Raw genomic sequence first — 26,786 nt, forward strand, 5'->3', positions numbered from 1 at the left:
TTTTTCTCCTCCCCCCCCCCCCCCCCCCCCCGATACTGTAGCTGATAGGAGAAATGCAATTTTTATTTATTTATTTTTTTTGTAATGGCCACTACAGTGAGCATCAATTATTCACAGATTTTTGCTATTCGCCGTCGGGCCCGGTCCATGTCCCCCGGGAATTGAGGGGTCCACTGGATTCACTGGCATATTTTCTTTCTCTTCAATGAAAAACAATCAACGCGATTGCAGTTGACTGACCTACTGAGATGTGAAAGTCTCTCCGTTTGTGCCTGTCCTGCGTACCAGAAGGAGCCATCATGCAAAAACTGATCATTCTTTACATTCTTTATATTTCGATATGTGTTATCTATCGGCTGGAACGGATCAATGTCATTTCCATTCATTTCAATTTCAAAACGAGCTTTGCCATACGCGTGTTTTGAATCATTGGTCACAGAATGAACGAATGTGTAGTTAACATCTTTATCTTTATCTTTATGATTTCGTACTAAATTGATGGGTGGGGCATCCATGACAACTCTTGTTTTTCTTCTGAAATGAAGATATTTAATTTTTGAAAAGTAGAGTAGCAGCGGGACAGCATGCGAAAAAATTGGGGGGGGGTTGACGAGCATGTTGCAACAAGAGTGCGTGTGTATTATAAATAACCCGAATCAATAATAAATGACACGGTAGCTCCCGTTTTTTGGAGTCCCCGTATGTGATTATCGGGGGGACGCGGATGAAAGAAAATCCTCCCCCCGGCCTTTTTCCTTTTTGGTTTCCAAGCAGAGGAAGACAAAGATGAATTTAAGGCGGCTCAAAATCAAAGTTGACGTTTTCGACCCATTTTCACCCACGGGACGAGCTGCTAGCACGCCGGGCCCGCCGTGTTTGTGTGTACGTTACGAGGCCGATGCCGTGCATGATTTATTCATTGGTCCTGTCTGCCCGGCCGCCACGCTGCGTACTTGGAAAAGCCTTGAAATCATTATGCCGCATGCATTATTGAATGCACACGCACGCATGCACGCACGCCGGCTCTCATGCAGATAACTACATGAGAGATTTATCTGGGATATGCTCACTTATCGCCTTGTCTGGTTCTCTTGCCGGCTGATGCGAGTAATGGCACAAGCCCGCCTCCAAATCTTCGGCGTCGACAAGGTGCCCTCACTTTAGGACAGGCGCGTCAATTTCATTTATGTCGTGGGCCGCATTTTAGTTACAGTTTCCCTTAGAGGGCCGTTATGACTGAAACCAAATTAAAAAAAGTCAATAATAACGGTTTATTCAACTACTGTAATGAGGGGTTTGGTTACAAGAAAATGTGTCTCTTATTTATTACATATGAAAATTTGACATTTTGGTCGAGATTTTAGCTAGCATCATGCAAGTTGACATGTTTGATTTGCTTTCGCGGGCCACATAAAAAGATGTGACGGGCCAGATCTGGCCCCCGGGCCTTGAGTTTGACACCAGTGCTTTAAGATGTTCATTCGCGTGGCAGCGAGGAAACCCAAATGTCACCGGTTGCCCACCGTGCCGCCTCGTGGTTCCTGAGTTTGGATGAAAGAAAAAATTTAAATCGGACATCGATTTTAGTGACCCAGTGGGAAAAAAAAAATGAATGAAGGTATCGAAAACTCTCTGCATGGTTTTCAAGGTGCATTGAGCCGCATCGATAATCTGCCCTGATCTTTGACCGCGTTCGAATGCTTCCCTATACGCGGGCGTTTACCCTCGCGGTCTGGCTGCTCGCTGCTCGGCCACGTGGGGTCATTGCCCCCCCCCCCGCCGGGTCTCGTCCCTGTTCTAAAAATGAAGAGGGGCTTTGCGCACGATTTGGGCTCTTATCGAGGTCATGAAGCTTAGGTAAGGCTTTGACGTCAGCGGCGCACATCGCCCTGATAACGGGCCCTTTTTTTCAATGCCAGGTGTTTGTGTGTGTGTTTACCCGTCGTAGAAAAGCTTCTGACTTCAAAAATAGCTCCAAAAACATGGGCCGATATGCACTTTGTGCCTTTCACGCACGCGGACGAGTACGTTTGCGCACAACAGCTACACGCAGATCAAAATCGGTGCCGTGATCGCAAAAACCACGACCAGATTTTTTTTCGCGACGCCGCAAACTTGTTTGACGAATCGAAACACGTCGATGCTTATTTTCGGCACCTCGCCGACACATTTGTAGTTACTGTATGTTGGCGGATAACTTTTTAATACTTTTTTTTTCGTGCCAGACCCATCGGCGATCAATGAAAATCGGAGGAAAAAAACACGTTCTTTTATCGTTTCAGATCCTGTCTCAACATTCTTTAATCATGTTGAAAAGTCGTTGCACACGCGGGGAATGTCTTCAACACTCGTTCCACTTTCAAATTGCAAAATGACAGGCACCTAGGCAGGCATCACTTCAAAACAGTCACATGATGCTATAAAAATCTCCACTTTCAGCCTAAAAAAATGTCAGGGAAAATAGACCAGTGCCATCTGTTCATTTAATATTCAAACTTTTCAGCGAGTTGACACGCTGTGGGAGTGGAGAGACCAGGGATGGCCAAATGGCAGCGGTCGTTTTTGATTGATTTAGTGATTTATTTATTTTACACGCCCCCCCCCCCAAAAAAAAAATCCTTAAGAAAACACTGAGAAGTATTCATTATATATTCCCCTTACAGAGAATGGGGGGGAAATGTGGAAATAAATTCCTGGAGAGAGAGAGAGAGAGAGAGAGAGAGAGAGGAGAGGAAGAGGAAGAGGGAGAGGGGAGGCGGGCAGGCAGGCAGTCGGCAGAGGGAGAGAGGGGAGGAGAGCGAGGCAGCCGGAGGGCAGACCCGAGCCAGTCAGCGCGTCGGTCAGGGAAAACCGAGACAGGCGAGAGACACTCGGAGTGGGAAAGAGCTCTCACTCCCTTCCCACCAGGAAAACAACATTTATCTCTTGTGTGCGCGCGCGTTTTTTTTTTTTTTTTTTTTGCGGACTTCGCTTCACAGTTTGACTTTTGATATTTTTTGTGGGGGAGGGTGGGGAGGTGGGTGGGAGGCTCGCAGCAAATACTCTACTCACGTTTGCCCCGCGGAAGCGCAACTGATGGGTAAGAAGATCCTCTTGTTATTGTTCCGTATGCAATGGAAGTGTGTGTGTTCGGAGCGCTCGCTTAACCGTTCCCGGACCTCCCGACTTGACTTGTGTGCGTTGCCCCCGAGTCAACGTGGACTTGGGGTTTCTCTTGCCACCGTCGTGTTGTTGTTGTTCGGCGCGTTGCCGTGCTTCACTGCGATCTCACCGCCGGCCGCGTTCTCGCTCCGGTCGGGCGAGTCGTTGTGCTCACATGCTCATTTGCTGCGTGGGCGTGCGGGGCAGCCTCGAGTCGAGTGACTGTGTTTCTTGAATGGTCCCGGTGTCCAGAGACGCTCCTCTCACGACACAGCGCGCCATTCAAGTGAATGGAACAGATGGCAGAGGTCGCATCTGCGCCGCCCCCGACGGGATTGTTTGTGCTCGTGTATGTTCGTTCGTGTATGTGCAAAAGTTTAGGGTGAGAATTCATCTGTCCCCTGTCTGTTTTTCTCGGCATTTACGTAAAAAAAAAAAAAAAGTTGAGGAAAAATTAGTTGAGAGGTTTGCTTTCTCGCCAAGCACGGCGAGTTAGTGTTGAGCTGCGCCTTACAGTTCTCAGGTTCAAGGGTTTCGATTCCCAGAGTTGTTCTCCCTTTCTCAAGTTACATTTTCAAAACATGCATGTTTGCTTCACTGAAGGCTCTATACCGGTGGTGCGCAAGTGTGGTCCTCCGGAGCCCCTATCCAACCTCTTTCACAAGTCCCCCCATTTCCTCCAATACACCTGATTCAAATGATCAGCTCACGAGTAAGTGTTACAGAAGCCCGCTCGTGAGCTTGCGCAATTGAATCGAGTGTGTTGGAGGCGGCAGACAGAAAAAGACAAAACACGCTGGCTAGGGGCTCCCCAGGACCGGACTTTGGGCACCCCTGCTCGAAATGCTCCATACTGGAGGTGAGGGGCAATTGTTTGCTTTGTCTACTCACACAGTGCTGCCCAAGTGGCTGCGGCTCAATTGGTCCATTGGGTTGTCCAGTGACCAAAGGGTCTGATGTTCGATTCCCCATTCCGACCATCAGTGAGTGTCCTTGGGCAAGGTGCTGAACCCTAAATTACATAAGTTGTTGTTGTTGTTATTATTACCTTGACTAGCTGTGCCCTTCCTTCCAAAATTTATGAGCTACAAGCCGTTGCTTTGTTGTTTTTTTGGGTTGTCACGGAGCAAAATTTGAATAAGGTTTCTGGAAAGGGGAAAAAACTCGGAGCATGATACTCGCTGCTGCACTCTCAGCTGTTCACTGAACAGTCAAACGTACAAATACAAAATGAAAACACTCACAAGGAGCATGGAGAAGACGCTAACACTCAACTAACCCAAAGTCAAAAGTAAATTTATGGTCTGCAGGTCCTTCCTATTTTCTGCTGATGGATGAAACCTTTGTTGGGGGCTATTTTTTTTTCAAACTTTCCAGGTGGCGCTATTGAGTGAGATGGCAATGGTGTTTGCAATTTTGCCATTTGTCAAGCAGACCTGCTTCCATTTCGGGCTCATTAAAAAAAGAATAAAAATAGTCAAAGAGACAGCGTGTCAACAGAAGTGAAAACCTCTTCAACATGCAGTTGATTTGTAGGATGTTGGGTGGAGTCCTCGCTTGTGACTTCTGTCTTCTGGTTATCTTTTGGGATTTAAAGGCCAGCTGTAATGCGTTTTAAACTTCGGGCGAGAGCATGCAAAACACAGTCAGAAATAATTTTGTCTAATGTGAGAGCTGAGCCATTAGTGACAGACTTTGGTTTGCTGTGCCAAGTCTTATTTCTGCACACCGAGAGCAATTGTTCACAGTTTCACCATTTTAAAAAAACGTGAGCTTCTTCACTCATCATTGACCAAACCCGTCGATGAAACGCAAAACTTCTGAAATCGTATTGGATGCTGATAACAGATAGATAGGTGACTTTTCTGCCAAACGTTGCGATTGTTGGCGCTGACAATTTTCGAAGCAGATTATCGATACTACAACTATCACTTGATGAAATTAGCTTGTTGCCTAATCAAATTTAGGGACCGCCCCCAAAATATAACCCCGCCTCCTGTATCAAGATCCCAAGCATGCCCTTGACAAATAAAGCGCACACGCACTGATGCGCCAGCATGTCTGGTCCTGCCACACCCTTTCTTCCCTCCTTGCCGTCCTGTTGACGGGGTGTCAAGTTTCCTCCCTCGCTGAAACGCTGCCCGCTACCAACCATGTCACGGGCTAGCTCCGCCAGTAACTGCAAGTACGTTTGCCAGCCGATTGGTCACTTGACTGCTCGCGGCGTCCGGGATGGGTGGGAAGGGCTCACCAATGGGCTGGAGATATTGACTAGTGGCAGCAGGCGGCTCCCTCCGGGTCCCGTTTCGAGCGGGAGAAACGGAATGATGCGCACGCGAATTTGATCTCGGTGTTCAGATAACAGAATTCGCGGAGGTTGAGTCTGACCGCTTCGAAATGTTTAGTGACGCTGAAGAAGGGAGCAATCATTGTTGCTTCAAATGTAAGGTGTGTAACGTGCATATTTTGGGGACCTGTGTGTGTGTGTGTGTGTGTGTGTGTGTGTGTGTGTGTGTGTGTGTGTGTGTGTGTGTGTGTGTGCGCGCGCGCGCGCGTGCGCATTGGTGGCCAGTCCAGGGTGTTCTCTCACCAAGAGCGAATTGAGGTGAACTGAAGACCGTGAATTGTCCCGAAGTGTGGATGTGTGTGTGAATGGTCGCTTGTTTAACCAGTATGTGCCCTGCGATTGACTGGCGACCAGTCCCGGGTGTAGCTCGCCTCTCTTTTTGCGGCAACCCACTTCTTCCTTGACAATGTTTTTGTGGGTGAAGTGAAATTAATACAATGCAATACACTCCATCTGCGCACTCAAACCCCGATACAAGGTCAGGTTTTTTTGTTGCGGTGCGTCAAGAGGCATGTGGGTGCGGACCTGTCCAAGGTGTACCCTGGTTCTCGCCCCAGAAGTAATCTTTTGTTCACAAAAGACTCCGAAGTGTGACTGTAGGTTCTTGTTTGTTGATGCGTGCCCTGCGATTGACTGGAGACCATTCCCGTGTGTACCTCGCTTCTCTCGCCAAAAGTCAGCCGGGACATTTCGCAGCTAATCTGCCGCCCTAAAAAGGATGAACGGATCAACATGGTTGCCATCTCAAATGGATCATCCGCAGTTTTCATCCTCAGCCGCCAATTTCATGTTCGATAAGATGACAGCTCGAACTGCGCAACGTATAATGCCGCCCATCTGTCTTTAATGGGGAAAATAGTCATTTTCACAGCTGGAGTGATATCGGCGCATCCCACAGTGACAATCAACAACCCATCAAATTGTTCTCGCGTCTTGCAATGCGGATGAGTCAGCTGCTTGAAGGCCAACCAAAGCAACGGTACGCACTCTAAAAAAAAAAAAAAAAAAAACAACAGCTTCCGATTCATTCAAATGGCACGCTGGCTAGCATCCTTGCCGTTACCATGGTGACCAACAGAGTATTTCTTATTTAGCTTTTGTCTCTGCCACGTCGACTATTCCTCACTCCTGAGCAGCACTTCACAACAGCACACTACAAATCTGCATTGGACTCAAAAATGAAAGACACACGCACATGCATGCACACACGCACACGCTGACAGTAAGCCATGTATGCGTGTCAGCAAATCTCCGCTGCAGAACTCATGTAGGAGTGGGATTGTTTTTGCTCTCCGCTGCCATATTTCATCACTCAAGTCAAGTGCGCGTCCGAGACTCTTCTCCTTTTTTGTTTTCCCTCCTCGGTTGGGTTTGTATCGGTGAATAAATGAAAGGGCCGGCGTGTTTACGGTACACGGCCGCCAGGTCGAAAGGGCAGATTTGCTGTTGCAAAACTACACAAAGAAGATTGATGTCGGCCCCACGGTCGTCACCGGCACGTTGTATTTTTAGACTTTTTGGGGGCTAATGCTCTTACACAATAAAACCAAAACAAAAAAGCGCTCCTCCTGAGCAAGAATAAGTGGACAGGCAGCACACCTGCCTCACAGCCTGCAGCTCATCTCCAAACTTGGGCCTGAATTCATTTGGTCAGGTTGGGAAAATTTGGCACTTGACTGCTTTTGAAGTAGATCGTTTACAGTTTTCTTTCGAAATGCCCCTTGAAAAGACCTTTTCCATAAAAGTTTCAAAATTAGTCTCTTAACTGCATATTACCTATTTTTAACTTACGGCAATAAAAATGTTTAGTTTTCACCTTTCACCAGAAGTTAGCCAGGTTGTGGATATCTTTTTCTATTCTAATTCTTTCCTTTTTTTAATCCTTTTTTGTCACCCAGTTGACGTGAGCGCAGCAGCCCTGCCCGCGCCGGTGCCCCCCACGGCCACAACGATCCTCCCTATGGACCTGCGGATGGTTGACCACCACCACCACCACCAACAGACCCCCTACGGTTTAGTCCCCCAGCCACACCCTGCGCCGCCCACCTCCACCGCTTGCCCCACATCAAATGAGCCGAGCAATGGGCCGTGCATTAGTCAGTACTGTTGATCCCTGAGCCATGAGGACTCCATTTACGTGCGGTCAGAGCCTGATTTTTTTTTTTTTTTTTTTGCAGGCCACCAAGAGCAGCAGCTGCAGCAGGAGCTGGTGGCTCTCAAACACAAACAGCAGCTCCAGAGGCAGTTACTCATTGCTGAGTTTCAGAGGCAGCATGAACAGCTGTCCAGACAACACGAAGCCCAGCTTCATGATCACATCCAGGTGAGTTGACCGTCTACCAACCACCCCATCGTTCAACTTGCTGAAAACACCTTCCCGCTGTCCTATAGTGTGCTGCGCTAACACCAAAATCATGTTCGACGGCTAATTTCATTTGCTACAACAAAATCTGCCTGTCATTCAATGAATAGAGTCTGCACTCTTGGCGACGCCCTGAGATTTTACTACTTCACAAAAGCAAACAAGTGAGGTTACGTCATCTTCCCAAACTCTTGTTCAAAGGTCTTCAAGCCACAAGTGATGCAATGAATCAAAACGATGAGCTGACTAAGCAGTTGAAGCGAGGGGAAAGGGATCAGTGTGCAACGTCGTGGCTGACCGCTTCCTTCTTCACCGAAGCATTACGGCAATCCGTTTTTAAACCCTCCTGCCCCCCCCCCCCCAAAAAAAAGCAGACACAAATGTTGCGAACTTGTTATTCACTCATTATTGTCCAGACATTCAATGTTAAGGTGATAAAATGTTGAACGGCTCTTGCAGGCTGAAGAAGAGAAAGTTGAGACCGATAGTTTGGTTGATTTGAAAATAAAAATTTAAATTGGACATGCAGTGTATCCAACCGTGCAATTAACTAACGATTAATCGAATAACTTGTTTGACCAGCTGTCTATATAGCTCAACTTTATGTGTTGCTTTTGTCGTGACAGCTGTCGGCAGATGTCATAGTTGTTCCCCACACCCCCCTCCCCAACTTCATCCAAAACATAATCCTTGAATCATTTGTGCCACCCCCCCACCCCCCGCCCCCTCCCACGCACACACATTACGCAACTCCTTGGTTTAACCGTCGTCTCTTTCTGTCCCTCCAACAGCACCAACAGGATTTGATGACGTTGAAACATCAGCAGGAGCTGCTGGAGCATCAGAGGAAGGTGGAGCAGCAGCGCAACGAGCAGCAGTTGGAGAAGCAGCACCGGGAACACAAGCTACTGCAGCTCAAAAACAAGGAGCGCGGCCAAGAAAGTGAGTAGACACGACAAGCGCCAAAAGGCCACGTTTGAAGGAAGAGGATTTTTCCATCTTTTTTGAAGAGTCGCATGCAGCCCATCTCTTGGGTAATACCGATTGACTGAAAATGTCGTTGAGCCAATTTGGATGAGCAACGAAAAAACAAATTGGATGCAATAGTGGTCTAAATCACCACATCTGTCACATCTAGCAAGAGTTTATGAAAGGTGATGACTAACATTCACTTAGTGCCTGCATACCAACATACAGATTATCTGAGTCTTCTGTCACTCTCCGAAACTCAAACGCCGGGATATTGTCGCGCCCGCAGAACGCCAATTCATGATTCGTTCATCACGTTGTGATCGTCCTTTCTCCCGTGTGATATCAGGCGCGGTGGCCAGCACCGAGGTCAAGATGCGACTTCAAGAGTTTGTCCTGAACAAGAAGAAAGCCTTGGCTCAGCGAAACTTAAACCACTGTCTGTCCAACGATCCCCGCTACTGGTACGGGTGAGTGTCGGCGTCCGTTTCTGATGTACTTTGCAAATCCCCTTCATCACCACTCGCCTTTGAGAGTTGTTTAATTTTTGTTGATGTCAGTGATTGATAGCCGACTTTTTTTTTTTTAAGGCCAGATTTGTGAATGTGGGTGTTTGAAAAAGGGCTTTCTTTCTTTTCTCTCACGTGCTTTCCGTTTCTCAGCTTTGTGACGTCTTGCCCTGCTGTTTGCGGCGTACGTTTTGCCTCTTTGGCCGCCGAAGAGATGGAGGCAAATCATGCATTTGAGTCTCATTCGCCTCAGCCCCAATGCGACGTCTTTGTCCGTGCCGCCCACATCGGCGTTCATAATGCTACGATTTGACCTTGCAGACGGAGACAAGCTTTCTTTGTCGCTGGCGGATGTGTGCGCATGAGTTGAGACAATCAAGTTGACAAGTTTATCGGCGGGGCTCCCACGGCTGTTTTCATCCAGTCATTTGAATTGAAGTGTGCAGTTTTATGGAACCCAAAGGAATCAAGCCACTTTTTGTGGTTTTCTTGGAGAGTCTCTGAGGGTGGATGGATGTGAAGATGCACCTCACACATCTGATTGTTTAACATTCTCCCCTCCCCCCTCGCCCTAGGAAAACACAACACAGTTCACTGGATCAAAGCTCCCCTCCTCAAGCGATGATGTCAGCATACCACCACGCAGTGCTGGGCACGTACGACTCAAAAGACGACTTCCCACTCCGCAAAACAGGTAAGGAAGAGCCATGTTTCACCGCGACAGTACAACGAAGTGGGTGGGGTCGGGACTGATTGTTGTCGCAAACAGCGCAAGTCATTGACGTCCCGCCTTTTTCGTAATTGCCTGTAGATGTTGGCAGCAAAGTTGAGACTGGTATTCCATTTAGCTGTTTTTTTTTTTTTATACTGTGGTCTGGAACAACACGGACATCTAACATGTACACAATTGTGAACCCATGTTCCATAAACCACTTTATTCAGGATTTAAATGACTTAAAAGCACCTTCACATGAGGCTCATCAGTAGTGCTAGCTAGCATGCTAGCACGCCATGACAAATTGATCTGACGTCCGACAGATGACTCTTAGCTCGTGCTACTTGCAAAAGCAAGCACAGTCCGTACCAGGGTGTTGCCAACTTTGGAGTTTTTGGCCCCCCATTAAAACACGATTTTTCCTAAAAGCGACCATCAAGATGAACCCCCCCCCCCCAGACTTGTTTTGAGTCATGTCATTTGTTTTTTCTATACGAGAAATGGAAAACAATTTGTGGCAACAATTTGAGAGTTTATTTTTAGATGTCTCGCCCATCCCTGTTTTCGAGTCATGTTTAGACAGATGCCGACAAATCTCGCAGACGTCATCGATGGACTTGTCCTGTCTCAGCCTTTGCCTTTGGGAAACATCCTGCTCTCATGTCTCACGTCTCGCTATCTGTTAAGTCTGATCGGGTTATTATGACATGATTATTTTCTCGCCATCAGCAGCTTCGCATCTTGCTGCTCCAGGTTCTCTGGATTGGCAGCCATTTGCTGTCATATGTGGTCAATTTCCCGGTCTCCTGGGTTATGTTTGTATTTTGCGCTCAGCATTTTTTCTTGCCTTGTGTTCAATGTCAGCAAAGGCGCGATTATCAGCGCCATGAATGTCACTCGACAGGAAGCGAGGAACAGAGAACGCCCCGGTTGCACGTTCCTCCTGACGAACGCCGCTGTCACGCGTGACGCTTTTTTCTTTCACCCCAACCAACCCCCAGCGGTGACCCATTTTAGTGATGTCTATGTGAATTATAGATATGCGGAGAATTATTTTCTGTCTAGTGAGCTCAGACATGCAGCAAAAGTGCAACAGTCGCGCATTGTCCAAATTCTGTGAGAGGCTTTGCTATACTGCCTCTGAGCAAACAGAGAAGCACTTTGAATGCAGCTCCAGGAAGTCCGTCTGGCCCGACATGGACAACGCAATGCTCTCGCTTGCTGTCGCACTCCCACACATGTGCGCACGCTTGACATTTCTATGTCACTCATTGATGAAATGACTTCTACTGGCGCCGCTTTCAACAATCAGTAACAACAGACAAACGGCTTCATGCTCATTTTTGCATTCTGAGGACATTCATCCAATTTCTCGACTGCTCTTTGGGTGTGAGACTTGTGCTTCGTCCTGACCTGCCTTCGTGATGTAATCGCCAGAAATGAATCTGAACGCAAACTTACCTTTGTTGCTGACCGCTTCCTTCTGCACCAAACTGTGTAATGTTGCAGTGGCCTCTCTTTTAGATTGATGAACACTCAGGCCTACTGTGCTACTGTTCTTTAATGTTGGTTGTGAGAGGTTTTGAGAACCACTTGCTGAAGGCAGACCTGTAGGACATGTGCACAATGGATACAGTACCTCAGATCTTCCCGCACTATTGTAGGCGTTTATAATGGATTCCAAAATATGCACACTGGCCCACTCATTCGTTGCTCTCTTATTGATATTTAAGTATGTATAATGTAAATGAGAAAAAAAACAAAACCTTTTTTTTCCCTACCGCCCACCACATTTGTTTACCATCATGGGCTTTGTGAACGGCCAGCAGTGGATGCCGCTCATTTGAACGATGTCAGGTCACAGGAAGGCCTGCTTAGTTTTCAGCATCAGAGGGGAAAATGTCAGCCGGCTCTTTGGTGCGCCCTTGTTTACCACTCCGACATGCAGCCACAGGAGGCCTGGCTATATTTGTCATTGTTAGCTTGAAAGAAAAGATCATATCAACGTAGAACCGCAACAAGGCGAGAACGAAGCAGTGTGGCTTCGCTCGGTCGGAGAGACTTGAAGAAATGTGCAAGAGACAAAATCCACGTTGTCGAAATCAATTGCCTGCATACTGCTGCGGTTTCTTGGAATTGGACTGATGAGTTTCGGGCCAAACTATTGATTGGTACACATCTTGCTGCTGCTTTTCCTCGAAAAACCCGCAGGACTCAACCCACGTGACTCGAGCAACGCAGGTGGGACTCACAGTTTTTCCAAAACAGACAATCGGTCAATATGTTTTGTCTAATGGAAGCAATTTCCTCTCTCCTTGTTGTGGTATTAAGGCTCTGACCATCTCATCAAGGTAGAATTATAAGGTGTGAGTGTCCCCCTCATGTGTTTGTACCGCAATACACAATGTGGACTTGGCTCAAGCTCACTGTGCATAGTGAAAATGGCGCTTGTGAGTTTCGGTTTTGATCTTGTAGAATAAGGTGGTGCGAGTGAGCTTACGGTAACAAATTGACGAAGTGCCATGTTTGGATGAGCTCGATGTTGATACAAATGCAGTTGTTGTTATTCCATCAACAAAAGGACATTCGGGCAGGTGAAGGGCCAGGGAAATGTCATATTGAATGTTTTTGGAGAAGCTCATGAAGCACCGACACCATGCTTCCAGTTTGGAAACAATCACGAAGCCGTGTTCCATATATGACTATTCAGTAATGATATCATTCAATGCAAACAAATTACCTTCTTATGAGGCTCAGGAAGAGTATTAGCTAGCATCTTAGCCTAAACAACAAGCTAGCACAAACTGATGTGAATCTCACGTGGGTAAACAAATATTCACACTAGGTTCTGAAGTCATTCAACTCGCCTTTACCAACAATGAATACATGTTAGCAAATACAGGCACACTCCTCATGCAAAAGTTTTTCTTAATGGCTTCATCGGCTAGCTAGAAAGCTAGCATGTCTTTTGATTGATTCGGCGCTTGTATTGTCACAAGTTGCAATGTTCTGTGGGGTTTTTAAGGGGCTGGCACGATGGGCAACGCTGCTTTGAGAATGGCTCTCGGTGAATGAGTTAATTAGTGTCTGAATATACAGTAGTGTGAGATTCAGTCCGTCGGGAAGACGAGTTGCCGCCAATAGTAATAGACCCATGAAGAGGCGCAATAGGAGGGCCAAGTTGAAATAACGTGGAAAATTCCATATTTGCTTCATGTGTTATTTTTAGAAAAAGAGCATTGCTGAGATTGAAAAAAAAAATGAAGAGGAAGGAAAGTTATGCCAAGGGCAAGGGAGAGGTGGGGAATTAGCGCGAGAGACGAATGGAGGTGAGTCAAAGCGCCAGTGTCAGCAGTAAAAGCAGTCTGGACCGCGCGCACAGAGAAGAGTGGCATGTGCACGCCGCTCTGCTTTTGCCCACTCGGCATTACCGACCGTCAAAGTCACTGTGCCCTGAGACCAACGCTCTCGTGGCGGCCACTGCCTCCTTCAACCTCCCTTTAATCCGCCACTCCGTGTTTGCTCTCCTTTTCTTTCTCCCTCCTCACTCCCATTTTGTCCGCCCTTTATTGCTAAGGATGCACAAATTGAACCTTGACTCTGTATATCTTGAGTCGTTTCATACAATTTGACCTGTGCAACCACCAAATTCAGGATATCGGTGCGTTGCAGATTTCTTGGACTACATCTGCCAATCAGTTTTCCTTTTGTAAATGTAGCATCATGGTAATGCGTATTTTGAAATGAGAGCGAAGTAGCTAAGAGCTACCTCATTCAACTAAAGATTTTTGGTCGCCGGCCAGAGCAGAGTCACTGGCCTTATTCCAAGGTGTCGGGTGCTCGACACTTGTGAAAGCTGCCGATAAAGCAAGTCTGACATCGGGTCAAGCCTCCTCGCCAACAGTTGGCGCTACACTGCGCCGGTTTGTCCCACAGGCAAATCGTCATGTGCGTCAAAAAGAAAGAAAAGTCCTTCCTGGCAATTACCTGTCATTGTGCTCCTTGAAATTTTATGTATCAAAAGTTCCGTCATTCTGTATCGGTGTCAGCGACTTCTCAAGAGTGAAAACTCAAAAGTGGTATCAGCCGTCCTTCTTGCAAGAATCGGGTTGCGCTTGAAGCCTGTTTAGAAAGACAGTTGAAGAAAAAGTGGCACGCATAGCTTTCTTGGACGAGTCAAAAGAGGCCACTCTTTCTGTGAATGTCGAAGGATCTGTGAGATGCAAAGCTGCGGGGAAGAGCTTGAAGGTCAAACGTTTTTTTAAGCGGCCCGAGTCAAGTAATTAAGCAGAAGGAAGCTGCTGGAGAAGAGAAGAAAGCTCCTTCTGTTTGAGCTTTTCTGACAGAGGAAAAAAAAAAAAAAAAGTCAAGACTGGCCAGCATCCACCATGACAGCTGTACACTCGGGCAATGCAGGGTCTTTTTCCTCCAGCTAACCGTAGCCTGAGTCACACACTTAACTTCAACATAAAGACATTTCTGTCATTTGAGGGGCAACACATTTCTCGGGGGGGGGGGGTCCATTTAAAAGCACTCCCTTTTAGCCCCAAATTTAATCGACCTTTAGCCGCTCTGGTTCAATCCGTCTTTGGTTTCTTTCCAGCCTCCGAACCCAACCTGAAGCTTCGCTCGCGACTAAAGCAGAAGGTGACGGAGCGCCGCAGCAGCCCTCTCCTCCGCAGGAAAGACGGCGGCCCCGTCACTACGGCCAAGAAACGCTCCCTGGATATTGCCGGTGAGTGGATTTCCAATGTAGCAGGTTTTTTTTTTTTTTGGTGCTCGAGTTGACTCAGCCAGAGCGGAATCAAGTCTTGCAAAGGCAGATAAAAATCGGATGCCGAGCGGACAACTGCCGATGTGAGCGCAGTGTGAACGCTTTGATCAGATCGTCCCCATAAAAGCAAAACGGTGCACAACAATTGATTCCCCACTAAAAATTTTAAACGGTAAATTACAATTTACAATTTTAATATCATTTCAAACTCCTCTTACATTGGCCTTAAATCATATTTTTAATGCACAATTTGTGCGTACATGTTTCATGTCTTCTGTAAATGCAAACGCACTCATATTGAAAATTGGAAAAAATCTGATTTTTTTTTTTTTTTTTTTGGGAGGGGGTGTAGTTTAATAAATGTATTTGTTTATTTTTGTAATTACATCATCAAATGACAACATAGGGCAAAGATTGCTTTGTCTCTTCCAGACTCTGCATGTAGCAGTGCCCCCGGCTCAGGTCCCAGCTCCCCCAACAACAGCTCCAGTAATATCCCCCACGAGAACGGGGCTCCAATCTCCAGCAGCCCAGGAGAGGTAACACCATGATCGCGTCTCATCTCGATGTGCGAAGACGCGCACGCAGCGTAGTGAACACCTTTAACCCACACGCGCGTCGATCCCCGTTCAGACGTCCCTGCTCCAGCGCCTGGTTTCAAGGGACGGTTCCGTCAGCCATCTCTCACTTTACACCTCCCCTTCTCTGCCCAACATTACGCTGGGGCTGCCGGCTACATGTCCCGGAAGCACCGTAAGTACACCTGTGCGGTATGATAAAATCTGTAAAAACACAGACAGAGAATAGCAAGCAACACCATGCGTCTGGCATGTGCGCCATCATCAGTCCATGTTAGATAAATGACCGTCTTCCTTGATTCAATTGTTGAATGCAAGCAAGCCTGCGGCTTTTATTTGCATACTAGCCTCAATGAGATGCTAACAATTTTTAGAATGTGGAGTCATTATGGCTTGCAAGTATTCTTCATGCCCAATAGTTTACTAATGGCGGGCCATGAACTGCAATACAGTAAAAGCCCGCCGCATCGTGGGCTGGCTGAATAACATGGGCGTAGATCCCAAAAGTGCACTTTCTACACCACACACCTATGCAACAATCATGCCACGTAATCAGCATCTCTATACCACACCTGGAAAGAGTGGGGGGGTTATCTTGGCAAAGGAGATGTGTTCACCGACACAGATTTCTGAACAATGTTGGAGAGAAACCGTCCTTTTGTGTCAAAGTCTGCCGCCTTTGAGTTCAGCTCCAGAAAAATGAGAGCAAAAATCATCTTCATATTTTTGCCCCCGCTTTTATTTCCTCATATTGCTCCTTTGGGTATGTCTGATTTCACTTCCTTTTGTGTCTCAACAATGTCTGCCTTTGCGTCTGATTTTTTATTATTTTTTTGTTCTTTGTAGGCAATATCAGGACATCAAGATGCCGAGAGCCGCCTTGCGTTGCCTGCCGCCTTGCAGAAGGGCATGCCTTTGACTCCCCCTTTCCTGCCCGCTGCCCACTTGCCCGCCTACTTGGCATCTTCAGGTCTGGAGCGAGAGGGCGTGGCCAGCGGCGCAGCTGGCCACGCCCCCCTTCTGCAACACATGGTGCTGTTGGAGCAGAGCCACGGTCCAATGGGTCAGTATTCGCCCGAGTATAATCGGACCTGCTGCCGTGGCTTAAAACCCTCCGCCGTCGGTTGCGTCAATGAAAATAGTTTCCAGCTTGTCCCGACACGTCGAATCAAAGCTGTGGGCAATCAAGTAAATCCTCAAAATGAGGAACATATTTGAAGCTGCGTGCTGCAAACCAAAATGAGTGACTTCCCGTTCTTTTTCATGCATGGGTCCTCAAGACTTTTTCGTGGGTCTTGTTCTGTAGACGTCCACCCAATTTCTTGTCAGGCCTTCATTTTTTTCTCTTCCTTGGGGGGTGCTAATGAGTGAATAGTTACACAGTGCAAAACACCAACTTGTGACATTGTTTTTTAAGTGAGGATATAAAATAACATGAGGCTCAAAGCAGGAAGAAAACTTAACATTTCACCAAAGGATAAAACATCTTAAAATAGAGACATCCCGCTGGCGTTAAAATAGCTCGGCAACAAGTTTTCCGAAACAATGATTGCATGCGACTCAAACTTTCTCAGATGCATCACAAGAGGCAAAAACCAACTGCCGCTTCTCTGCAAGTCATCAAGCTCGCTGCCCGATTCTGCTGACGCTTTTCATGCTTTTGCGCTCCGCAGTTGGTTTAAGCGGCCTTGCGCTCCCGTCGCCTTCAATGTCCAAGCTGGCACGCGGCCATCACCCTCTGGGTCGAACCCAGTCGGCGCCCCTGCCGCAGCAGCAGTGCGCTCAGGCGCAGGCCCTGCAGCAGCTGGTGGTCCAGCAACAGCACCAGCAATTCCTGGAGAAGCACAAGCAACAGTTCCAGCATCAGCAGCACATCATCAACAAGGTACCGCCGCCTCAATTCCGCCCTACTCACCCACTTTAGATTATGGCCCCGGGTCATTTCACATCACCTCGGCTCAAAATAAGCGGCTTCGCATCGTCGACATTTGCATTTTGCACCTCCATAAGCAAAACTGCGAGCGGGCGTGCAAGTGACAAGGACGCGCTTTTGCGTCATGTCGTGCGTCGGTGGAAGTGAAGCGGTTGGTTTGAGGAAGGCCCAGTGGGGCTGAAACGCAAAGTCCGTCAGTGGTTCATGAACTATTGTGAAATCAATGACATATAATGGAAGAATGCAACAAAAAGAAAAAGAAATGAGCATCAATTTTGCTCTTGACTGATGTCAAACTCAAGGCCCGGGGGCCAGATCCGGCCCACCAACAAACAAATACTTGACTGATTTCATTCACTCATTTTGTGTGTGTGTGTGTGTGTGTGTGTGTGTGTGTGTGTGTGTGTGTGTGTGTGTGTGTGTACAAGTAATAATACGATGTGACGATTAAAAATTTGTCACGGCCCTCCGAGGGAAGACGTAACTCAAAAGTGGTCCACATGAAAATGAGTTTGACATCCCTGATTTATGCTATTTTATTTATGTATTTATTCCCCATTTGTATTTTTTTCGAAGTAATATTTTATTCACTGTCTGGGCCCATTTGTCCATGAAATGCATTATAATTTGTAAAATTAAAACAAAGTGTGAATTATTGTACCATTCAAAAAAGTAATTTTATGTTTTCCTTTTTTTTTAAGTATTATATATAGTATATAGTGATTTTATTTTATTATTTTTTTATTTAATGATGAAACAATGAACAAACCCAACCGCTGGGGGGCAGTGCCCTCCCCTGGGGGTGCACTACTGCTTCATAAGCATCTTCATGTGAGTGATGCCCAAATGAATGCCAAATGTTTCCGAATGTATGGTGGGCAATCAGAAAAGTCTCTTGAGCATTTCTTGTGTGTGTGTGTGTGTGTGTGTGTGTGTGTGTGTGTGTGTGTGTGTGTGTGTGTGTGTGTGTGTGTGTGTGTGTGTGCGCGTGTGTGGTGTGCGCGCGTGTGTGTGTGTTTTCTCTCGGTCACCATGGCAACTGTTCTCCCGGCGATGCTGCCTCTGTGTATGACTTCCAGGAAATATGACTCACCCTAATCATGGTGGGCGTGTGTGGTGCGCTGGTGTGCGTATGTACAGTATATGCGAGGTGTAAATGAGTGTTAGGAGAGGGACAAGGTTGCTTTGTCGGAGTGTGTGTGGGGGGCCTTGGGATTTCAGTCTCGAAATGACCTGAAGGCTTCATTGACTGAAATTGTTAACCCCTCTGCTTCTCAGGTCTCTCTCCCCAAAAATGCTGGATTGTTTCATGAATCATTCATTGGGACATTTTTACTTTTTTTTTGCTCTCTTGAACTACGTTTTTGGAATCAGATTCCCAAATAGATTTCGGGACACATTAAGCCATGGCTGATTCAGAAATTGCTGTTGACCAGCGTCGTCAGTCACTGCTTCATTTAATCAAGTGCCACCTCATGCTCCTCTTTAATCGAACGTTCAAGTCATTCCCTGCCACCGCCGAATGTATTTGTTTTTCTAACGGGAAGGTACGGAGCGGGGTCTCGTCCAGCTTGTCTATAAAATGTGGGTTTGTAAACCACAGTAGTGACTTGACAGATCCCTGTAGATGGTGGCGTTGCATGGCTTGGATTTGAGATCAGCGCAACATTTGCGCATATCACCCGATACTCGCGCAGAAGGAGTGTTTATGGTATCAACAGAGCATGTTAAGTTGTTTTGCAACATGAATGATGATTTACCATCAAAGTGTCCTGCTGAGTCTTTTTTTTTTTTTGTTGCTGTTTTGTAGGTTGAGGCGTCACAAAAGCAAAAAATGTGTCAAAGCCACTGTTCTATTTGACATGTTTTTGTTGTTTTTTTTTCCTCACAAAACGCTTGTTTTTCTGCTTTTTGGTCTAACACCGGATTTTTTGCTGACAGGCGCCTCATGTTCTACTTCTCGATACGCAAGAATGGAAAAAGATCGAAACAATTTTTTTCTTGTGAAAGAAGACAGTCTAGTCTTTCTTTTCATTTCGGACATGATCGTGGCCCCCAGCAGTGACAAAGGACCGTTCCCTTAAACTTGGCATTTATATTTGACCAGCGTTCTCTATTGGCTGTGAAAAATGTATGCCCAAAAAGAATCGTGTCCATGCAACTTGCCACGCTCCTACTTTGCTTCCCTTGCTTCCATCTGCGTTTTGACAAAGGTGGCTCTTTGCTGCGGTCTGGACGAGGTGGTAGAGCACCAGGGAAGAGAAAAGCGAGGTAGCGAGGACGAGTGTGAAGCAGCGTTGCGGGAGTGAATGGCTGTTTTGACTTTGTTTGGAAAAGAGGGACGGGAATGAGGCAAGAGGCTGCGCTCTGACGTCAATGAACTGTTCCCTGGGCAATATGCCAGCCAAGTGTGCGTGTCTTTCGACGTGTGTGTGCATGCTCGTGTGTTGCATGCACAAACACTCAGCCCCTCCATTTCTCATCTGCACCAGCTACTTGATGACGGACTCGTTTCTCAATCACGTAAAGATTTTTTTAAAAAAACAACAAAATCAAAAACTATTTCTTCTACTTACTTTTGTTTTTGGTTTGTTTCGTGTTTGTTTTGTTTTGTTAGCCCTGCTGTCATTTGCTCCGTGTTTTCCGTTTCACGCAGGCCCGGACAAGTTTGTCATACTTAATTTGGAATCGAACACAGAGATTCTCTCATGAGTCTTGAAACAAACACGAGTTGTGGGAACAGGTCCGGTTTGCTTGGTAATTAATGCTTTAGCTTTTTTTTTTGGTCGTTGGAGTGATCAGACAACTGTTTGATGATTAAAAACAGCATCCAGCTCTGGCAGCATTTGTTGCTGTTTCTTAAGAGGGAGTTTGCCATTTTAAATCTGCAAGCAAGTTTTGAAGGTAGCCTCGCTACACTAATGCCTCCTTTATGTAATGTGTGTGTGTTTTTAGGGCCCTATATAATATTGTGCTTTATAAAAACATCCAATACTGGCATGAATACATACAATGTCAAGAAATAAGCAGTTTTTGCTACAACTTTTTTTTGGGGGGGGGTTGTGCTTCAATTCATTGGACATTGTGCTACTCCTTTTGGTGTGTTCTCTTTGGCCACCTGGGGGCAGTATAATGCTGACATAGAGACACACGAAGAAGAGTTGCTCAATTGACTCAGTAAGCTGCAGTAATAGTTAGGGCCCAACCAATGTTGATTTTTTTTTTTTTTTTTGTGGCACACTAAAATTCAGAGAGATGATGAATTGGCTGATTAATTCAAAATAAATATAATAAGTCAGAATATGCTTGTTATATTGTCTCTCTACATGTGTTGTTTCACTGTTTGTGTTCAAATACCCACTGCTAATAGCTATTTGCTATGCTAGTTTTGTTAGCGAGTCATTGGTGTTTCCCATTATCTGTTAGCTTTAAGCTAAACAGGCTTCGCTAAGGTGGTTGTTTGAAATAAACGATGTGTAACGGCTCGTGTCTTGAAAAACTCCCAAGTTGCTGCACTTGTTTCTCATAGCACAGCTGTACAAGAATTTACATGACAAAGTGACAAATAATGCGCCCAAGTCACATTTTCCACATTTTCTTTTCTGCTCAGATGATGTCTAAACCGAGCGAGCAGAGCTCAGCCGCCAGCTCGGCGGCGCCCGTGTCGTCCAGGCAGCACCAGAGTCACCCGGAGGAGACAGAAGAGGAACTGAGGGAGCATCAGGGGCTCTTGTCCTCGGCCTCCTCGTCCTCGGTGGCCATCAAGCAGGAGCCCCTCGACCTTCAGGAGCAGGAGGAGAGGCAGGCTGAGCAGGAGCTCCTCTTCCAGCAGGTGAGGACTCGAGACGCACTTCAAACTGCGCAAATCACATCTCACCATCTCTCCGTCTTATTGTGCAACACTGAATTTTTCTTCCTACTGCTGAATGTTGGAGTGTTGTTTTTTTTTTTTAAAACGGAAGTCAGTGGAAGCAAGCAGACAGCCCTGGCAGATGGACAATAAAACACCACACTCACACTTTTATAACTATACTCTCAGTTTCATTTGCAAAGGGAAATTACGCAAGGCGGTTGCACGGTGATTTATCGGCCAGCGTTTCTGCCTCTCAATCAACAACTTTTCAGCTCTGGACTTTCTCTGTGGGTGTCGATGTGAGCATGAAGTAACGGAAATAATCGGAAGACAAAAATACATGTCATTTATTTACCGGCTGTCCGCAACCCACCGGTTTGGAATCGCCGTCCGAGACGGAATGCATGACGTCCCAGACAATGTCAATATGTGACACTAACAGATCGTGTTTGGATAAAACATGGCCCGTGACATCTTCAGGCCCCGCAGACTAACAAACGCGCGCGCTCCCGAAACGCAGTCAGGATGCCGCGTCCTCTTCCTGTCTCGCCCATCCCGGCCGGCCATCCGCGGCCAAATTCAATCAGACGCTTCTCTGCCTGTCGCCATGGCGCCCGTGGTGTAAGCGGACACGCCTGTCGAGATGGCAACGCGGGAGTGCTTGATGACTTGACTCGTGGAGTGGAAAATGTGTCCCACCGTGCGCCAATACTTGGCTGAAGTTTCCATGAGATATAGTTTGTACTATACACAAAAAAAATTAACAGCGCGTGAGTAGGGCATGTGCGCTTTAAGCGATGACTTGTCCCGTTTGTTTTCACTTTTCTGCGCATGTGCTCAAACTTGACCGTTTGTCTGCTTTTCCAACATGGTTCTTTCAACCTCATCAGTTTAGCAGTCACCATCTGGCGTCACAGCTTTGAATCTGTGCCCAGGGCGCCATCTTATGGCAAGAGAGAGAACGCGCAGTCCCCACTGGGCATGCTGAATAACCCGAAAGCAGGTGTTAAAACCTCCGCTTGGGTCTGAGCAAGCGATTGAAAAGCTACGAGTAAATGACGCCCCATCCTCCCTTTTGTTTTTTTTTGCATTTGACGATGTTGTTAAATGGGCTTTTACCGTGAATAGGCAAAGGTTCACTGGTACCAGTGTTGAGCATCTGAAGTGATTTTTAAAATGCAATCGAGCCTACATATGGCAAAAAAACAATCGGCAAGTGGTGTGATGGCCTTGTTGTATATATGTGTGTGTGTGTGTGTGTGTGTGTGTGTGTGTGTGTGTGTGTGTGTGTGTGTTTGTGTGTGTGTGTGAAAGCAGCAGGCCCTACTGTTGGAGCAGCAACGTATCCAGCAGTTGAGGAGCTACCGGGCGTCGATGGAGGCGGCCGGCCTGTCGGTCAGCCTGGCGGGCCACCGCCCTCTCTCCAGGGCGCAGTCCTCTCCGGCCTCACCCTCCTTCCCCATGACGGTGCAGGAGCCGGCGGTCAAGCCACGTTTCACAACAGGTGTGTTGGGGGCGGGCGGCGTCTGTTCTTTTTTGACGCAGATACTCATCGGTCTGCTTCCACTCCTCAAGCATTAAAAACAAACTAAGATTGTGCCATGTGTCAGGAACTCTTTGACCCATTACTCTATGGAGTTTTTGGAGGATGGCTGTATTGACCATCATATTTTGTTCCATGTCGTGAGTCCTGTGATTGGTTGGCAACCAATTCGGGGTGTACCCCGCCTACTGCCCGAAGATAGCTGGGATAGGCTTCAGCGTGTGGTGACTTTGACAGCAAATGAACAGTTTAGTGCAAGATAAACTCTTCACTGATGCATGAACTTTGCATGAATTTTTCATGGATGTTGAACTTTATCCATGTTCTCACACCGGTATTTTTCGCATGGCACCTCACCAGAAGGATTGTGTACTGTATATCATACACACACTCTCTACATGTGTGGACTAAGATCTTTTCAAAAGCCACTCCTGCCATCTAGTGGTAATTTATCATCCTGAAAATATTCCCACAGCCTTAAAACTTACTGAGGAGTCAGTCAAGCAGAGCCCTATATTATTTATTTATTTGTTTTTAAAAAACACCCAAAACATTTATTTATTTATTTATTTATTTATTTATTTATTTATTTATTTTTTACGTTTTGGCACTAAATGAGCTAATTTCCTGTCAAGCTTTATGATTGACGGTTGGGCCTTTCCACTGCATTGAATTATCTTCATTAAATCCTAAACTAGGAGGGTTAATGCGTTAAATATGCATTGGAACTGTTCAATGTTCATTTGGTGATTGGTCACGGCTTTGGTGTGTGCGTGTGCGTCCGTGGCGCTGTTGATTTTTCAGGTCTGGTGTACGACTCCTTGATGCAGAAGCACCAGTGCATGTGCGGCAACACCAACAGCCACCCGGAGCACGCGGGTCGCATCCAGAGCATCTGGTCGCGTCTTCAGGAAACGGGCCTCAGGGGCCACTGCGAGGTAAGGCAGCACTTCGACGGAATGACAGACGAGACCGCAGATTCGCATTCTCAAAATTTCGCCCCCACCTCCCGCTGTGGAGCAGTTAAGCATTGAATGTGGTTGAGTGGATTGCAATACGCATACTTCAGTCGAATAATAGTGTCGCATTAAGGCCTCTTAGGACTGTGCCGGTGTTTTTTAATTAGAGCATGTGTGGGGGGGAATAACAATGATATTCTGAGTAACTCTGTGGGTGGCTGGATGAGGTCGTTATTACATTTTGAGTTGACTCCAGGGAGCAAATGTGGCTTTCACCAATAGGGGGAAGTGTTTTGCCAGTTATAGCGGAGAATTGCTTTGCGCTCCCGATTTCTGTCCCGGGGAGACTTGAAACAGAGTGAGGCTTCCTAATTCTCTCTTGAAGTTCACGTGACATCTACAGACACCGATTTGCCAAATCGTCCACCTGCCCACCGGATGCTCGCCGCCTGTGTGTGCCTCGACCTTCAGGAAGAATGCAGCATCCGACTGTATATCATTTTCTCGCAACGGCTTTGATACGGTGGATGGTCAGAGTGCCGAGACACAAGCCGGTGACTCACATGTCGTCTTCTTTCTTGTGTCCAGTGCATCCGGGGAAGGAAAGCCACACTGGAAGAACTCCAGACGGTGCACTCTGAAGACCACGTTCTGCTGTATGGAACCAACCCACTACGGCAGAAGCTGGACTGTAAGTAGACACGCTGATCAGGCACACCCTGCGATTCAGAGCAATTCTATTGCATTCAGTTTGTCCGGTAAACTCGATCCAATTCATTTTAAAAGAGTGTCACCATCCAAAGGCTCAAATCCAAAAACTCGGTCGTCCCGTCTTTTGTTCCATGTGTTGCGATGAGAGGTCCCTAAAAGCTGCGGGCCATCGTAACTTTCAGGACTGGGGCAAAATCATGCTGGGACCGAAAAAGCTCCTTCGCTGCTCTGGCTACACAAGTAAATCCATTGTCATCTCTTCACTTAAACTGGATGTTAGGGATTGTTTTATTTTTTGTTTGTTTTTTTTTTCTCCCCAACCAAGCCTTACATTTCTTACAAACACACCCACGAGTTGTTCAAGGATTCATACTGGCAATTTTCCCTCAAACAAAACATTCATCAGGTCTCTAAGAAAATGCCACATTAAAAAATCCACCCATTGGTCACACTTGGGTTGAAATTGCAGAGGCGCTTCTGTTTCTTGCCAACTAGGATCCCTTTTGTACTACATGAGATGACGTTTTTTTTTCTCCAAAAAAAGGAACAAACGACACATCTCGTGTCTTCTGCAGCTCTGCTTACTTTTTGGCTCTGACGTGCTCTTCTTTGGAGCCTGGCAGACAATCATTTCGCTCAGGATGGTTGGAAGGGCACGAAAGAGACCCAAATATTTGTGTGTAAATACTTCAAGAATATGTCCTGGTGTCAACACTTTATGCTTTATTTACCACAGTTTTTTTTCCATTCTCATAAAACAGATCTTCTAAAATTGCAAGGCTCCCAAGGCATTGATGTGCTTTTTTTTTTTTTTTTTTTACCCCTCCTCCCTCCAGCTTTCCCAATTAAGGAGTGGCCTTGTAATCTTACTCACTGCTGCAATAGGTCACAAAGTCAAATGCAGAGGTTTTTTGTGTGGTGTGTGTGTGTGTGTGTGTGTGTGTGTGTGTGTGTGTGTGTGTGTGTGTGTGTGTAATTTGTGCAATTTGTGCATGCCAATGCAGAGAGTCATTCATTAGGTGAAATTTGCGTCATGGACATTTGCGAGCACCGGGTTGTGAAATGACTATTATTCATATTTTAGTCTCTAAAAAGAATAAAGAGCTCGTTGGCACGCTTTTGTGATTGTTCACTTTGTGCCATTGTTGCCTCGGTTCTCGCCTCCAGTCCCTTTTAACACAACCGCTAATTGAAATAGCTGAAGCTAGCAAGGCTAACCGCTAAGCTCTTCCATAAACGGCTTTTTTTTGTTTTGTACTCTTGGACACGCTGACGCCTCCGTGTCAGGACCTTTTGCCGCTCCACCAAGTCTGGTGAAAGCAAGGTGAGTCCAAAGTCTTCTGGAAATTCCTGAAGATGAGACGAGAGTCTTTCAGTCACTTCGACCCCTAGTGGACGCGGCTATCATAACGGGACATACGAAATTGAACAGGAGTCGGCCATTTTGATTTGAAGCGAAAATTCTGTAAACGTTTGCGAAATTGTCAAGCCGCCCCCCCCCCCCTGCCCCCACTCTGTCCAATTCAGGCAGAGCGTAACATTTGAAAATCATTGCGAAGATTCATCATCAGCTGCAATTTTAATTGCCCTTTTTTTCCCCCCCACCGCTGTTCATTGTTCCCAGGTTCCGCCAGTCCCATGTTTGTGAGATTACCATGCGGAGGCGTCGGGGTAAGTCATTACTTGTGCTACTACAGATCGAGCATTTGACAAAACTGCATCATTAAGCCTGTCTGGCCTTTCACGTGAATGACCCAAATTGTGTTGTTCCGACATCAAATCAACCAGTCAAATAGCTCGATGTTTTGGGGTTTTCTTCTTGATAAACAAATAAGTGCTTAAGTTGCAGCACCCGCTTTACTCTGCGTCCCCCGCCTCAATAATAATTCCATTACGGCACACACACACACACAAACACGGCCCCTCAAGCATCGGAGGCAACAAAAGCTGTTGCTCGCCTTTCCACTGCGTTTGTAATCGCAACCAGATGTGCGGTGTGCATGTAAGGTGTGTGCGTGCATGCGTGTGTTGTTTGTCTAACGGCGTGTCGGGATATTAGCGCAACGCTGATTTGGTTTCGTGCCAAGTTGAAAGTGGCTGTGATGGCTTTTACCGGTGTGTCTATGCGCTCCCACACGCATCCATTAACAAAGTCTTTCTTCATCTCCGCTATATCCATGAACCTCCATCCTTCTCTCTCTCCCTCCCTCTTTCCTGACCTCCTCCCCTCCCTCCATCGCTCCCATGGGCCTTTACGGCTCGCTGTGGTGGGAACAATAAGAGCCAGAGCTCAGTTCTGCTCTTTATAACGGCAAATGGGGCTAAATTGTTGTCTTCCTGTCATACACATGCATACGAAATGCGCACGCTCTCTTACAGAGGAAAGGGGAAG

General features: G+C 46.6%; 1 protein-coding gene across 8 annotated transcripts in view; it reads left to right on the forward strand.

The window, feature by feature from the left end:
* Positions 1–26,786, forward strand: part of LOC109517114 (histone deacetylase 4-like) — a 79,006-nt gene that overhangs the window by 30,160 nt on the left and 22,060 nt on the right. For 3 of the 8 annotated variants that reach the window (XM_019872069.1, XM_019872067.1, XM_019872068.1), the window contains exons 4-18: positions 7,387–7,584; positions 7,666–7,811; positions 8,642–8,792; positions 9,169–9,289; positions 9,904–10,022; positions 14,647–14,778; positions 15,250–15,356; positions 15,451–15,570; positions 16,242–16,458; positions 17,069–17,280; positions 20,939–21,160; positions 22,496–22,685; positions 23,529–23,662; positions 24,272–24,374; positions 26,019–26,065. In XM_019872069.1, coding sequence (XP_019727628.1) covers positions 7,387–7,584; positions 7,666–7,811; positions 8,642–8,792; positions 9,169–9,289; positions 9,904–10,022; positions 14,647–14,778; positions 15,250–15,356; positions 15,451–15,570; positions 16,242–16,458; positions 17,069–17,280; positions 20,939–21,160; positions 22,496–22,685; positions 23,529–23,662; positions 24,272–24,374; positions 26,019–26,065 — 2,219 coding nt within the window. Of the gene's footprint in view, positions 1–2,776; positions 3,080–3,168; positions 3,524–3,969; positions 4,001–7,386; positions 7,585–7,665; positions 7,812–8,641; positions 8,793–9,168; positions 9,290–9,903; positions 10,023–14,646; positions 14,779–15,249; positions 15,357–15,450; positions 15,571–16,241; positions 16,459–17,068; positions 17,281–20,938; positions 21,161–22,495; positions 22,686–23,528; positions 23,663–24,271; positions 24,375–26,018; positions 26,066–26,786 lie in introns of those variants that run through there. The other 5 variants (XM_019872073.1, XM_019872074.1, XM_019872072.1 and 2 more) reach the window with 5 other exon arrangements.

This window comes from Hippocampus comes, unplaced genomic scaffold (genome assembly GCF_001891065.2).
Source record: "Hippocampus comes isolate QL1 unplaced genomic scaffold, H_comes_QL1_v1.1 scaffold786, whole genome shotgun sequence".
Lineage (NCBI taxonomy): Eukaryota > Metazoa > Chordata > Actinopteri > Syngnathiformes > Syngnathidae > Hippocampus > Hippocampus comes.